Consider the following 13,487-nt stretch of genomic DNA (forward strand, 5'->3'; position numbering starts at 1 on the left):
TCTAAGCAATTGTCTAAATCAGCTGTTAAGAAAACTCGTTTGACGCGTGGTTTGAGAAATCGGTCTGAAATGCCAGAACGCATGAATGTAGAAGAACACGAAGTTATTGATAATGATGCAAATAAAGAACATGAGTCAAGTATAGCAAAGCAATTGTTCAACTCAAGCTCGGGCAAGGAAGCTCGTTTGACGAGTAAAAATTTAAGAAGTCTATCTAAGATATCAGGCAATGCGGACTTTGAGATCAATATAGATGATATCTCCGCTTCACAGGTAATAAGTTCTACGAGAATTTCTAAAACTGGCGTAAGTAAAGGATCATACAAACGCACTATCCTGTTAAGTGATGTAGAAATAACCGAAGATGAAGATACAGGTTCTGGGATGCAAACAAATCAACGAAAACCCACTTCGACAAAGGCCGAAACAGGCAATAAGGCGATAAATCAAAGTGTGCCGAGCTCGAGTAAGACCAGCCAAGAGGATGGAGTAGGGAGACGAGATAACTTGAACAAGTCTCAGAGCCATCGCAATACACCGGTTAAAACGCCAAGGAAAGCTAGTAAGCTTTCTTTCGAAGCTAGTAAGCTAAATTCACCCAAGACACAAGAAACATCGATAAGAAAGATCGATGATTTTTTCAAAGTAAAGCAAGCTTCGACAAGGACGAATAAATCAAATGAACGCGCGTCGCAGTCGCAAATCTTTAATACTGAGAAGATGGAGAAGGTCAAGGCGGAGTTGGAAAGAATAAAGAATCGCGAGATGGCCGCAATGAAAATCGCCAAAGAGTCAGCGTTAAAGGCGCAGCATGCAAAATCTGTTGCGCTCAGACTAGCTGTGAAGAAGCCGCCCGCGAATCCTACGAAAGCAGTGCACAAGGCATTCCTAGTAAATGGCAAGCCGTATAAAGCACCGAAGCTTCCTCGTCCGAAGTATTGGGCCACAGATCGTCTTTATAGATTCCTGTGGCAGCGTATGGAGCCGAAGTACAAATTGGCGACGAGGGTCAAGTCCGAGACATTCGTACAAGAATTAGCAAAGATAGTCTCTGTTATTGAGCGCCGTAAGAAATATGAAAATTATGAGGTCGAATTGAAGGCTCTGTTGAAAGAAATGAGTCGCTTGAATATTATTACTAGTCGTAGTGATTTTTATCATTTCTGTCAGGACTATATGCCATACGAGTTTCGCGTTAAAGTCGTTCCTATGATACAGCCTGGTAATAAAATGAATATACCTTTCGATCCAGAAAAACTACACGTTCCTTTACTCGGTACCGAATGATTAACGCAATTGAACATATGAAAACAAAGCAAATGCGATAGAATATTTTGACTACTCTTACAGCTATGTTTTCAATTGTCGTTACACATATATAACACGTTATGAATTTCTCTATGAAAACTTATATTGTTAGCAAACGTATGATGGATAATGTATTTTTGATAAATGCGAGTTAAAAGAAATATGGGAGGTATTGTTTACTACATACTTTATAAAAAATGGAACATTGCACATACCGATAAGTATAGTGTTATATATAAACTTGTAAAAGGAAAACGTTTTTCAGATATTAAAATATTACAATTTGGAAAATTCTTGAAATTTTCCACATTGTAATAGTGCTACTTTTTTGCGTTCATCCGATTTCTTTTTTTCGATTTTTCGCAGTTTAAAATCTCGGAGATTCAGATTCTAGGAATTCTCGGAAGCATCAATGAACGAGGTAAATCGAGGCACGAGATCAAAGATATCAACGAATATTTTTCTGATAGTTGAAACAATCATGAAACATGTTCAAAATTTTCAAACAATTCTTAAACAATTGTAAAACCACGTTCTTTTTACTTATTATATTCGCGCATTCTTTCTTTTTCGTTGGTGCTCCGTTTGGTAAGTTCGAAATATTCGATTCTCGTGCCTTTGATGGTTGATCCTTCGATGCTTCTACTCGCACTCTAAGCGATCAGTATTGCGTGTTTATTTACTTATCCCGGTTTATATGCACATACATCATTTGCTTGTACAGCCACGTTATATATAGACCTATTGTGATATCTTTGTGGATATAAATATCCCAATCGTTCGCTTTGTACGGTAATCTTTTTGCCCAAGTAAACACCTTGTTTTTCCACGATGTTCACAACAAAAATTATTTATGCTGCTTCATGACGCGGATGGATAGGACAACATTAGACAAATTGTCGGAGTGAGTGTCTATGTGTTAAATTATACAAAAGGGTTATTAGAGTCTTTTTCTTCTTAGGAAGGTTACTTCCGGTTTAATTTAATAAATAAAAATTTGAGAATTCTTTTTGTTAAATTGAATTATCCCTAAGAAGAAAACGGTTCGAACAATTCAAATCATTATTCCACATCCTAGTAGCACATTGACCAAATATTGGTTAAACATTGTCTCAATATTTACTTGTATTAGGCAAATGTTTAGCCGATGCATTGTGCAGCTTCTCCAAAATATTGCAACGAATCGGAAACAAAAGGATTAATGTTCTACATTGTAAAAAGATATATCTTCGGCGTGAACGGTATAAACGGAACTCGGTTCTCACAATATAAAAGTCAAAATGTCTCTTTAACAAGAAACAAACGTTTCGACCCTTCTTCGGGTCTTCTTCAGTGAAACTCGTTTAAACCGAATATTCGGTTTAAACGAGTTTCGAAACGAGGGTCGAAACGTTTGTTTCTTATTAAAGAGAAATTTTGACTTTTATATTGTGAGAACCGAGTTCCGTTCATTTTGTTGCTCACACTGGCGCTTTCTCCTTACTATTTCATTTACTTTCTTCCTTCCTTTCCCAAGGAGAATAATTTATCATTTATATAGTATGAATAGAAGTAAAATTATGTTAATCGTTGGTAATACTAGTGTGTTAAGTACAATAGGTGCCGAATATGGCCCGTTCTAAGTATTCTAATTATACAGGCAAATGTATCGCATTCGTTGCGTGCCGACTGGCCGTGACGCGCCGCGACTTTGCAAATATTTGCCACAGATCGAACGTCGCATTGACGTAACGGCGCTCATGCAATTCGTGACGCGTTCGATAACGAAACTCGATAGCACAACAAGGACCGCAGAATCGTTTCTGTTTCTAATTGTTAAGCAAATTTCGAATTTCCATTGCAATATCCAATTTCTTTTTTTTTTTAAGCGTAATGTAATTCCTTAAGGTTAATTAATACAGCGCGCGCACGCGTACACAATGCAAACCTCGTTTGAAGTCTAATCTCTATAATGGAACGGCCGCCTCAATTAGGCGGGACTTATTTTCGCTGGGCCGCGATGTTTGAGCGCGCATTTGCAGCCACGTGACACCGCCACGCGCCGCTCGTTATAGCCCGTCGCCGATGGCGATTGTTTCCCCTCAGCCCCGCGAAAAATGATTGCCGAGCGGCTGGACGCGTTGCAATATAATTTGCGGCACAGTGAGTGAATCACGAACGAAAGACCTGGCCGCCGCAAGATTCCGCGTTCATTTTACGTCAGTATTCACGGCGCGATACGACGGCGATTCGATCGTAGACTAAACAGGGGGCGGACGCGCGTCCGTCGCGCTCCCGCGAGATAAGGACTTGTTTCTCTCGCTATTGTATCGTTGGATCATCCCGCGAAACAATGCGGCATGAAAGGGAGCTCGATTTATTCCCCGAAAATGGAAAGAAGCTGAAAATAACAATGGAATGTGTATTCTGGGTTAAAATTTCAATGTCCGATTGTTTTGCTTCATTTAAAAAATATTCTCTAAAAAGGCGCACTACGCGGAGAGAATTTTCTTGCCAAATTTATCCGGAAAATTATGTAATCGAAAATTATGTAACGGCTTTTAGAAGAATTTTACGAGTTTTCGAAATTTTTCCACACATTTCACTAGTAATTATACCTAGTGTACATTTTACTAGTAAAATGTGCGGTAAAATTTGAAAAAACTTCTCATCAAGTTGTTCGAACTGCCATGTTGTGCCACGTTCACATAATTTTCAGGATAAATTTTAAGAGAAAATTCCCTCCGCGTACCTGTGGGACGATCCGGTACTTTGGTGTCGAGTTGCGACCAAGCACTTAGCTCGATAAGGCGCGATTGTTGCTTCGAGATAACGCGATCCCGGCGGAGATTTGTCGGAGCCACCGAGCGATTAGCTAACCGGAGTGCACCTCGCGATTTCAATTCCGAGCTGGGGTGGGAACGGACGGACGGAGGGCGATCCTCGGCTCGCGGCGACGTGCTCGTATGTTATGACAATTATGAGTTTTCCGTAGAGCCACTCGGGGGTGGCACGTGGCTGACGACACGCATCGGGAGGGGAGGGGGAGCGAAAGGGGGAACGCGGCGCGTGCCGCCGCGTGAGAACGGCCGCGCTCACACGCGTCACATGCACACGACACGCACGTGTGTGCACCGTGAGAGAGAGAGAGAAGAAGAAGAAGAAGAGAGGAGTAAAGCGCGTGGGCTCCCGGGATTTACTCGCGCGCTCGCTCTCGACTTCCCGGTGCATCCTCCGAGAGGTATCGATCAAGTTCCATTCACGTGCGACCGCTCGGTCGTTCGCGTTTCATCTCGCTCTGATCAAAGAACGGATACGATGCAACATGCACTGAGAGACCCATTTTGTTGAATGAAACAAAATTTAGTTGACTCGACTGAATTTCTTGTTTGGATGTGAGCAAACAAATCTTTCAGTTGATACAATAACAAAATTTAGTTGGAAAATTTTGTTATATCAACACACAAATTTGGTTGAGTGAACATGCGCAGAATCCTTTTATAATATATTCAACTAAACGATTCATTCATCAACAAAATGATTCAATCAAATTGTTTCGTTTCATTCGACAAAATGGGTCTCTCGGTGTGTATAGCGAATTCGGTTGCTTGCACCAGTGCACACCAAGGTCTGTTTATGGTCAATTTTTACATTTAACTTTATCTTAAATACATTCTCAAATGTATTTAAGATGCTATACAGATCATTTTACTGACTAAGAAATATTTCAAGGGATATTTAAGACGGTCCTTACATATATAAGAATTGACTGTGAACAAGCCTTAGTACGCACTCAGTGCAAGCAACCGAAATCGGTATTGGATAAACGCAATTAATTAAAGGGAACGCCACTTTCGGTCCTGTTAGGTCTTGGTAGAGTAAAGCCCGTATCGGACTACGGATTGAGATTGGGATTAGATTGAAATTTGACCAATCGCAGTAAAGTTTACTAATCCCAAGTTTAGTAACTTTTACTCGAATTGGTCAAATTCCAATCTAATCTCAATCTCAGTCCGTAGTCCGTAGGGCTTAATGGTGTTTTCCCCATGAATCTTGTGTATTCTTTCCGACTCATTTGGCATGGGGCGTTTGTTAAAAGAATGATGTATTAAACAAGTTAACTTTGCAGTTCTCTCCAATAAGACGCTAAAAGTATTCACTCAACGGGACGTTGAACGTAGTAATTTGATACAAACAAATAAAGTTTCAAAGCTTGATTATTTTCGAAAACTGACGCTTGGGACGCGTTTTCGACCCCATTGACGTCGATTCGACGTTGATTCGACATTAGTGTTCTCACCAGGTGACTATCAAGTGTCATGTAATCGACATTATCGATTACATTTCATTTTTTTTTCATATATATGTATATTCCGGAATACGATGCACCCGAATTGTGGCGGCCGCGCATGAAAGAGCTAATGACATTTTAAAGCGCATGTGTGCGAAATTTTATTGAGAGCCGCAGGAATTGTTAGAAGCTAAATATTTGACATTTGAAGATTAAAGAGCAGGGAGACGAGCAAATAGAATGGGAATGGGAATCGTAAAGGAACTTTAAACATTTGCTGAACTATCAATAGGGTAATAACGACGCGTAAGTATCGCATTGTCGGAAGCAACTGGGAAAGTTGCACGAGAAGCAAGAGATCCGTGACGATTCGCTGAGATACGATATGTCGAGTCGAATGAAAACGTAATGAAGACCCGGGGCGTACAATAAGTCGGTAGCGCCACGCACATTCTACGTTGCGTGTGCGACGCACGTGTACGCGGGTGTTGGCGCTTTATACGCGCAAACTTGTTCGAATCCTCGACGAGACGGAGCGAAAGTGTTACGAAACGGCGCCGAGTGTAACCGCGTTTATCGCCGCCCTTTCATCCTTAATTTTCCCTCCCGGCGAACGTCTCCGGTTTTACGCCCGACGACATCCCGCGAAACGTTCTCCACGTGTTTGTATACGTGTGATAGTGCACGTGCGTGCACGTGCACGCGTGCACCACGCCGCGACTCGTGTTTGGTCCTTGCTCCTGCGCGTATCGCACGCACATTGGGTGCAGGTGGCACAATTCGCCACGAGAGCCAGGCGGATAAATAATTCATAAGTGTCGTCCAATAATCCACGCGTGAACGAAAATTAATTAACTCTATCCGACCAATATTGGAATAACGTTGAACCTTGAACCTTTCTGATCTACGCGCGATTACTCACGGATGTGCAACGTTACCCAACCCGGATCCAGTGAGAAATGATTCATCCATCGATGTCAAAACAATATCGAGTCGACATCAATTTGAAAGTGTCGATATCTATTCGCCATCTTTTCGACATCGATCGACGAATCATTTCTCTCTGGGATCGCACGGTAAATTCGCAGAGTATTCTTAAAGTTCGCTCCCTTTCTGAATCGTAATTCTTCAGGAATTCATGGAAGAATACAATAAGGATGATTAGAGAAGTTGCCTGCACGATGATAAACTTCTGATGAATATTTCAAAACGAACTGATTCTTCAAAAATTCTTCAGTTTTCTAATTTTGCAGGTATTCTTGAAAATGAAATCTCTATGAACTTATGTTCACCTTTGTGCTATCTAGGATCGTATTTTTCACCAACGTCGTTTAACTCTGATCTTATTGTTAGTTTAATTCATCCTTTGTCTCTTTTGACAGTTGAGGCCTGTGTCCACAATGCTGGAACTTGGACCTCTCTCCATTTGGAAAGAAACAAAGGATGAATTAAACTAAGGTCAAAGTTAAACGACATTGGTGAAAATATTTCATTATACATATAAAGAAAAGTAGAAATGGTACACTAGTTTTATATAACTCGTATATGCGATATAAAAATGCACTACTAATGTACAAAAATTCGCATTTTTCATATATCATTTACAATATAATATAAATATATAGGCAAATGTGTTACATCCTTATTATAAATATGTGATTTACATATATTCACGTATTTTACGTATATTTTTATTATAATTTTGACATATATAATATTACATATGATTTTTAAATATAATTTCTATATACCAAATATATGAAATATAATACATATATTTTTACCCACATTTAAAAATATATTTTTTTCCATGGGGGCATAGAAATACAATCACGTATAGCGGCCGATACTTGGGCGAATTAATCGACTGGAATCGCGATACCAATGAGATTACCGCGTGTGTCAGCGCTTCCGTCGATCGGCGATTGCCTCACGCGGTGGATTTTCTCATTCAATCATTCGTGCATTAATCCAATTCGTTCTTATTCTCGCCTGTATTCCCCACGGGCCATTGGGCACTCGTTCTGTCCCATCGCGCGGCGCACCACACACGCGTGCACGCGCGTATTCCTTATCGAATTGTGCATTGATTAATCGGCACCAGATGGAATCGTCTTGATTCACTCTCGCTTGTTATTACTTACTTGCAATTTTAAATTGAATATCGGCAAGAACATTTCTCCCATCGCAATGTTTTGCAAGATGATTTATAAGATATTTTTGTAAGCGCGAATGACTACGAGAAATATTAAAGCCTTACAAATATAAAACTTCAGAAGATTGCTTGACTATGGCAAATTTTTATGTTTAAACTCAGAACGTTTCGACCATGGTTTGTGGTCCTTCTCAAGTGATAACTGTGTTGAAATTTGCGTTAAAATGTGCCAGATACGTCAAGCAATCTTCTGAAGTTTTAATTGCGACTTATAAGATTTCGTCCAGTCATTCCTTACAAATATATTCGATTGATTGCTATTCTCGATTAATAATTAACAAATGAAAGGAAAACGCGTGCAGAAGTCAGGCGGATGTTCGGAGAAACGGGAGAGACGTCGACTCAGTCGGAAAATCGTTAAAACAACACGGGGAGAATTTTCTCTTAAAATTCATCTAAAAAATCATCGACACCGTCAAATTGATGTCGAATGGACATTGTTTCGAGGAATCATCCCTCCCTGTGGCGGAACCAACCGCGGTTTGCGAAACGTTACATATAAGCGGATGTTAATCCGCCGCCGCGTTTAAGACCGCCAATTAAAATCAACCCGGTCGGAAAGGACGGCGGGGTGGAAATTACTATTGCGTCAAGCCGGGCGTAATTAGTCCGGTCGCTCATTAGTCCCCATCTCCGCGAGGGTTAACTGCCTCGAGCACGCCGCCGCCCGCCTCTCCGGCGATCGCAGCCTCCGGAAGTCTTCCCGCGCCGAGGGGGTTGCGGGCGGCAGCGAGCGCTGCGCTCGGGGCTCGGGGACGCTCGTGCGGAGTCGCCGGCGTCGCGGCGCACCGCGCCGCGCCGGTCGGGGTCATAAATGGGGAGGCGCGGCGTACCGGAGCGGTATTTCGTCGCGTGACGCCGTAGCGTTCGCATCGATCTGAGCGACGGACGGCGGCGACTACACCGCGTAGGGCGGATAGAGAGAGGCGCGCACACGGCCGAAAATCAATCCCGGCGCGTGTCAGGTCTCGCGCCCGCGGAGAGAAACGGATCGGCGAACGGGGGAGGTTGCCTGCTCCTCGGGGTGGCGAGAAAGGGCGACGACGCTCGGAGGACGAGGGACCGATCGGCGGCCGCCGCGATGCTGAAGAAGTTCCTTGGCAAGTCCGGCCGCAGGCTCCTGCGGGTAAGCGGTCCCGGTTTTTTTCCCACCCCGCACCAGCCCCGTGTCCCGTCGGACGACTCTCCTCCTCGAGTGCGCTCCTTCGAAACTGTTGCACGCGCGTCTCGGCGCCGCGTGGCGCGACCCAGATTCCGCCGAGGAGATTTCGCGGTTTTCGATTTCGACGGGTCGCTCCCGGTAGCAGCTCGAACGTCCGATTCCACTTGGCCTTGTATAGCCCGCCCTCGTCTCGCGCGAGGTCTTTTCGGCCGAACACGTCGCGAAGGATTAATTCGCACGGTGGCCGTTTTACGTCATTCCGCCTAGGCGTGAAATTTCCGCGCGCGCGGCGCTCAATTATCGCGGATCGATGTTCTTATACGTGCCGTGGCGTGATTCCAAGTCAACGGATAACTCTATCGTGACAATCGGCCACACGTAACCCGACCTCCTCGCGACGGAGCGCGCTCCGTTTTTCCCTCCTCCCCCAGCCCTCTTTTTCCACCCCCGCGGCTCCTTTTTTCCGTTCGTTCGTCATTCATATCGGGGCGAAACCGCTTCCTCCCCGCAGGCGATCAAGAAGCTGTCCACGAGGAGCCGCAAGGCCAAGCGGTCGTACAATCCCAGCTCCTGGCACACGACCATCCCGGACCTCGAGACGACCTCGCTCTCGTGGTCCCTGCCGTCCCTGGACGCCAAGAGCATCGATACGTACATGACGTACGTGGGCGAGGGCCAGGAGGACTGCACGTCCAACTGTTGCTGCTGCGACGAGTACGAGGAGAACCAGAGGAACGAGAACAGGGAGAACGAGATGATAATCTAACGTCCGTGCCGCCAGGCGACTACGCGGGCCGGCGCACTTTCCGCCTCGGCGCGGCTCGGGGCTCGGCTCGTTTGTCTCGCGATCGAATTCGCCGGCAATCGTCCCCCCGAGGGTGGATTCGCACGCGCGCCGCTCGAAACCAATATTTAACCCTTAACTGGTGAGTACGAGTACACACGTCCGACACGGTTTCGTTACCACCTTTCTGTTTCGTTTCCTTCTCCGAAGAGACTTCGCCCCCGGCCGGTGCAATGCCCGGGTACCAAAGAGAACGTTCGTCGGGGACCTGCGACCGGTTAAGGGTTAATCACGATCCCTCCGTAATCCGTTCCACGCACGCACACGCGCGCGCGTACGCACGCGATACGCATACGAAGCGCTTTCGCACGCGCTCCCTTATCTCGCGGTATAGATACGCGCCGCGCGCGTCGGGAAAACGCTCTGTGGCTGGACCTCGGATTGCGGCGAGATCGGTCGCTCGCACTAGTGCGCACTGAGTGCGCACGCGGGGGCTTGTTTACAGTCGATTCTTATATTTAAGAATCGTCTTAAATATCTCTTGCAATATTTCGTAGCCAGTAAAATCCCTGGTAGCACACTTTATTCGGGAAATAATGTTAATCTAGTGTTCCCAATATTGGTCCAATATTGTAAGATGGACGCCTTCTCTTATTTAGCCCATGTCTATTCAGCAATGTTGGTCTAACATTGTATCAATATTAGACCGATATTCTTATAGCATTGTTAAATATTGGTCAATGCACTTTCAATCTAAATCTGATATTACATAATTAGTATCGTGCAATATTTACATTTAAACCTTTGCTCAATATTGGCTTTACGTTAGACAATATCGGCCAATGCGTTTCTAACATTGTATCAATATCAGACCAATATTTTTATTACATTGTTAAATATTGGCCAATGCACTCTTAATCTAAATCTAATATTACGTAATTATTATCGTGCAATGTTTGCATTTAAACCCTTGGCCAATATTGGCTTTACGTTGGACAATATCGGCCAATGCATTTCTATTATAACCAACATTGGACCAATGTTTAGTCACTGTGCTACTAGGGACATTTTGGTTAAATACTTTTGGAACGTGTCTTTAGGACCAAGTTAAATATGAAAGTTGACTATGAACAGCCCAGCTCGACTTCGTCAAAACGATGTTTCGACATCGATCGACGAAGTCAGTTCTCGCTGGGCGGCCTTAGCGTGCGCTCAGTGCGCACTGGTGCGAGCAATCGAATTCGCTACCAGTCTCGATCTGCCCTCGGCGTATCGTCGGGAGATAAGGACGCGGAAGAGAGAGACGGCGTTTTGTTTCCAGTTGGTCTTCCAGCTCTAGATTTACTTTCTTATCGCCGACCTGTATTTTCTGGCGCGAGGCCCGCGTCACGCGGCCCGCGCTCGCTTCGATCTCACTTAGCGCCGTTAATTACAGCCCAGTAGCGCAGTGCATTGACCAAACGTTGGTTAAACATTGGCCCGATATCTCGTTGTATTGGGCCAATGTTGAGCCAATGCACCGTGCTACCAGGGCATAAGATAGACGTATCCTTTCGTACTTATGCGTTACCGCGGATCGCCGTTACCGCGATAAATTTACCGGCACCGATTACGAGCGCGGTCGTACGCAATATTGACTGTTGAGTTGGTCCGCCTGACGATTCGACTCGGAACTCAACACCTCGACGTCAGCGGACCCCGTCGGCGTTTCCCCATACAGCACAGAAAGTTAAAGTGACGTTGCTGAAACGTTGCAATGTTGAAGTACAAATATGCTTTCAACGTTGAATCTAAGTTAATTTTTGTACATTGATTCTTTATGTTGCTGCAACGTTAAAACGATAGTGAACAAATTATTATTTTTTAATACTCAATTGCGATTCATTGCTATTATGTGTCTAATTATTTGTTTTGTAGAAATGTCTGCATATCGAAGAAAACGCATAGCACCCAGTAATTTCTAAATAATGCTGGAACAATTATAAAATGTTCCTAAAATTCAAATTTAACATCCCAAGAATATTTCCAAACATTCCGGAATGTTTGCAGAATATCTAAGAATATTCAAATAAGCGTAAAATGTTCCATTATTCCAGAAATTTTCTGAGCTAAGATTGGATTATTATTTTTTTAGTGGAATAATTCAATTGCAGCACTTCCAACAGTTGTAAAAAAATATTCTGCTAAACGCGGCCAATGTTAACTCAATATAATTTGACAATGTTTTCTGAATGTTGAATTGTAACGTTTACGAGACATTACAATTCGGCGGACATTAGACGTTTTTGCAATATCTTTTCAACGTTGAATCTACATTTCGTAACATTGATGCAATACTGCAATGTTGTAATGGAACGTATCTGAGATGTTGGTTCAACATTTATGTACTGTATGGGATGCTACTTTTAGAGGAATAATCCAATTTCAGCACAGAAAACTTCCGACAGCTGTAAAAAAAGTTTTGCTAAGCGCGACCAATGTTAACTCAATATAATTTAACAACGTTCTCTGAATGTTGAATTGTAACGTTTACAAGACATTACGATTCAGCGGACATTAGACATTTTTGCAATATCTTTTCAACGTTGAATCTACGTTTCGTAACATTGATGCAATATTGCAATGTTGTAATGGAACGTTTCTGCGATGTTGATTCAACATTTGTGTGCTGTATGGGAATTCTCTCCTATCGTTTCTCGCCGCGCAAACGAGAAGAAGAAACGACGCGGCGCCTCGCGCGCGTCATCGTCTCTTTCGATATACTTACTAGGGAATAGCAATATGTGACGTAGTACAAAAGAAAAATATATATCGCCTAGCGTGTTATTGACGATCGTTCGCGCCGGGATGACGTCCGGAATACACTTTTTCCATCCGTCACCCGCGCGGTTTCATCATATCGGGTCTAACTCTGGTGGATCGCTATTTTGCAATATACTGTTTTCGGTGTCGCGAACTGGGTTTTTTTTAGCAAACCGATAATTTGCCCTCGCGGCATGTCCCAGACGTGTCCGCGGCGGGACCTTGTACTGTCCAGGTAATTTGTATTATCTCTAATTGTAAACCCCGAGGGGAGACCTCGGGGGGACGTTAGATTAGCGATTAGAATAACGACCGTGGAATTTTTAGGCTAACGAGGGAAACTATTTACTTCTTCACTTAACTGTGCACTGACGCAAATGCCCTTCTGCGGCACTCGATTGTATACGTATCGACGAACCAAAATGTAATAGCGAATTCGGTTGCACGCAGTGCACACTTGTTTACAGACCACTCTTGTATTTGCGGATCGTCGTAAATGTCTCTCGAGACACATTCGTTCCGCCAGTAAAACGATCTGTACAGCATCCGTACGGGTCATTTTTTTGACTAAATACTTGTTGAACGAGTTGAGACAAAGTTAAATATAACAGTTGACTATAGGCAAGCCTTAACGTGCACTCGGTGCGCACCAGTGCAGGCAAGCGAACTCGCTATAAGAAATTTCGGCCGATCAGTCACGAGTAGGGCGCACTCCGATTATATTCCCGCTATTTATCGGGGATATAAAAGTTTCCGAGGGTGAACCCGACTTTTTAAACTTGATGTCGTCGTCACTTTTACGCTGTATAATCGTCCTAGGTGTTCAATATCTTGCGCGGTCAAGGTGCATCCGTTAGATTAGTTAGCTGATACAACCCTCGATACAGAGTTACCTGTTAATTCTAAAAAAAGAGAGCGTCGTATCTCTACATGCCACTTTTACATT

At 43.7% G+C, this 13,487-nt stretch overlaps 1 protein-coding gene across 1 annotated transcript; it reads left to right on the forward strand.

The window, feature by feature from the left end:
* Positions 1 to 8,628: 8,628 nt before the first annotated feature.
* On the forward strand, positions 8,629 to 10,679 carry LOC105568577. Its single transcript, XM_012024369.1, has 2 exons — positions 8,629 to 8,919; positions 9,467 to 10,679. Exons 1-2 carry the CDS (start codon positions 8,875 to 8,877, stop codon positions 9,719 to 9,721), a joined length of 300 nt encoding a protein of 99 aa, XP_011879759.1. The 5' UTR covers positions 8,629 to 8,874; the 3' UTR covers positions 9,722 to 10,679.
* Positions 10,680 to 13,487: the final 2,808 nt, after the last annotated feature.

The sequence above is a fragment of the Vollenhovia emeryi genome, unplaced genomic scaffold (genome assembly GCF_000949405.1).
Source record: "Vollenhovia emeryi isolate VEMERY1.0 unplaced genomic scaffold, V.emery_V1.0 DF939128.1, whole genome shotgun sequence".
NCBI classification, from domain to species: domain Eukaryota; kingdom Metazoa; phylum Arthropoda; class Insecta; order Hymenoptera; family Formicidae; genus Vollenhovia; species Vollenhovia emeryi.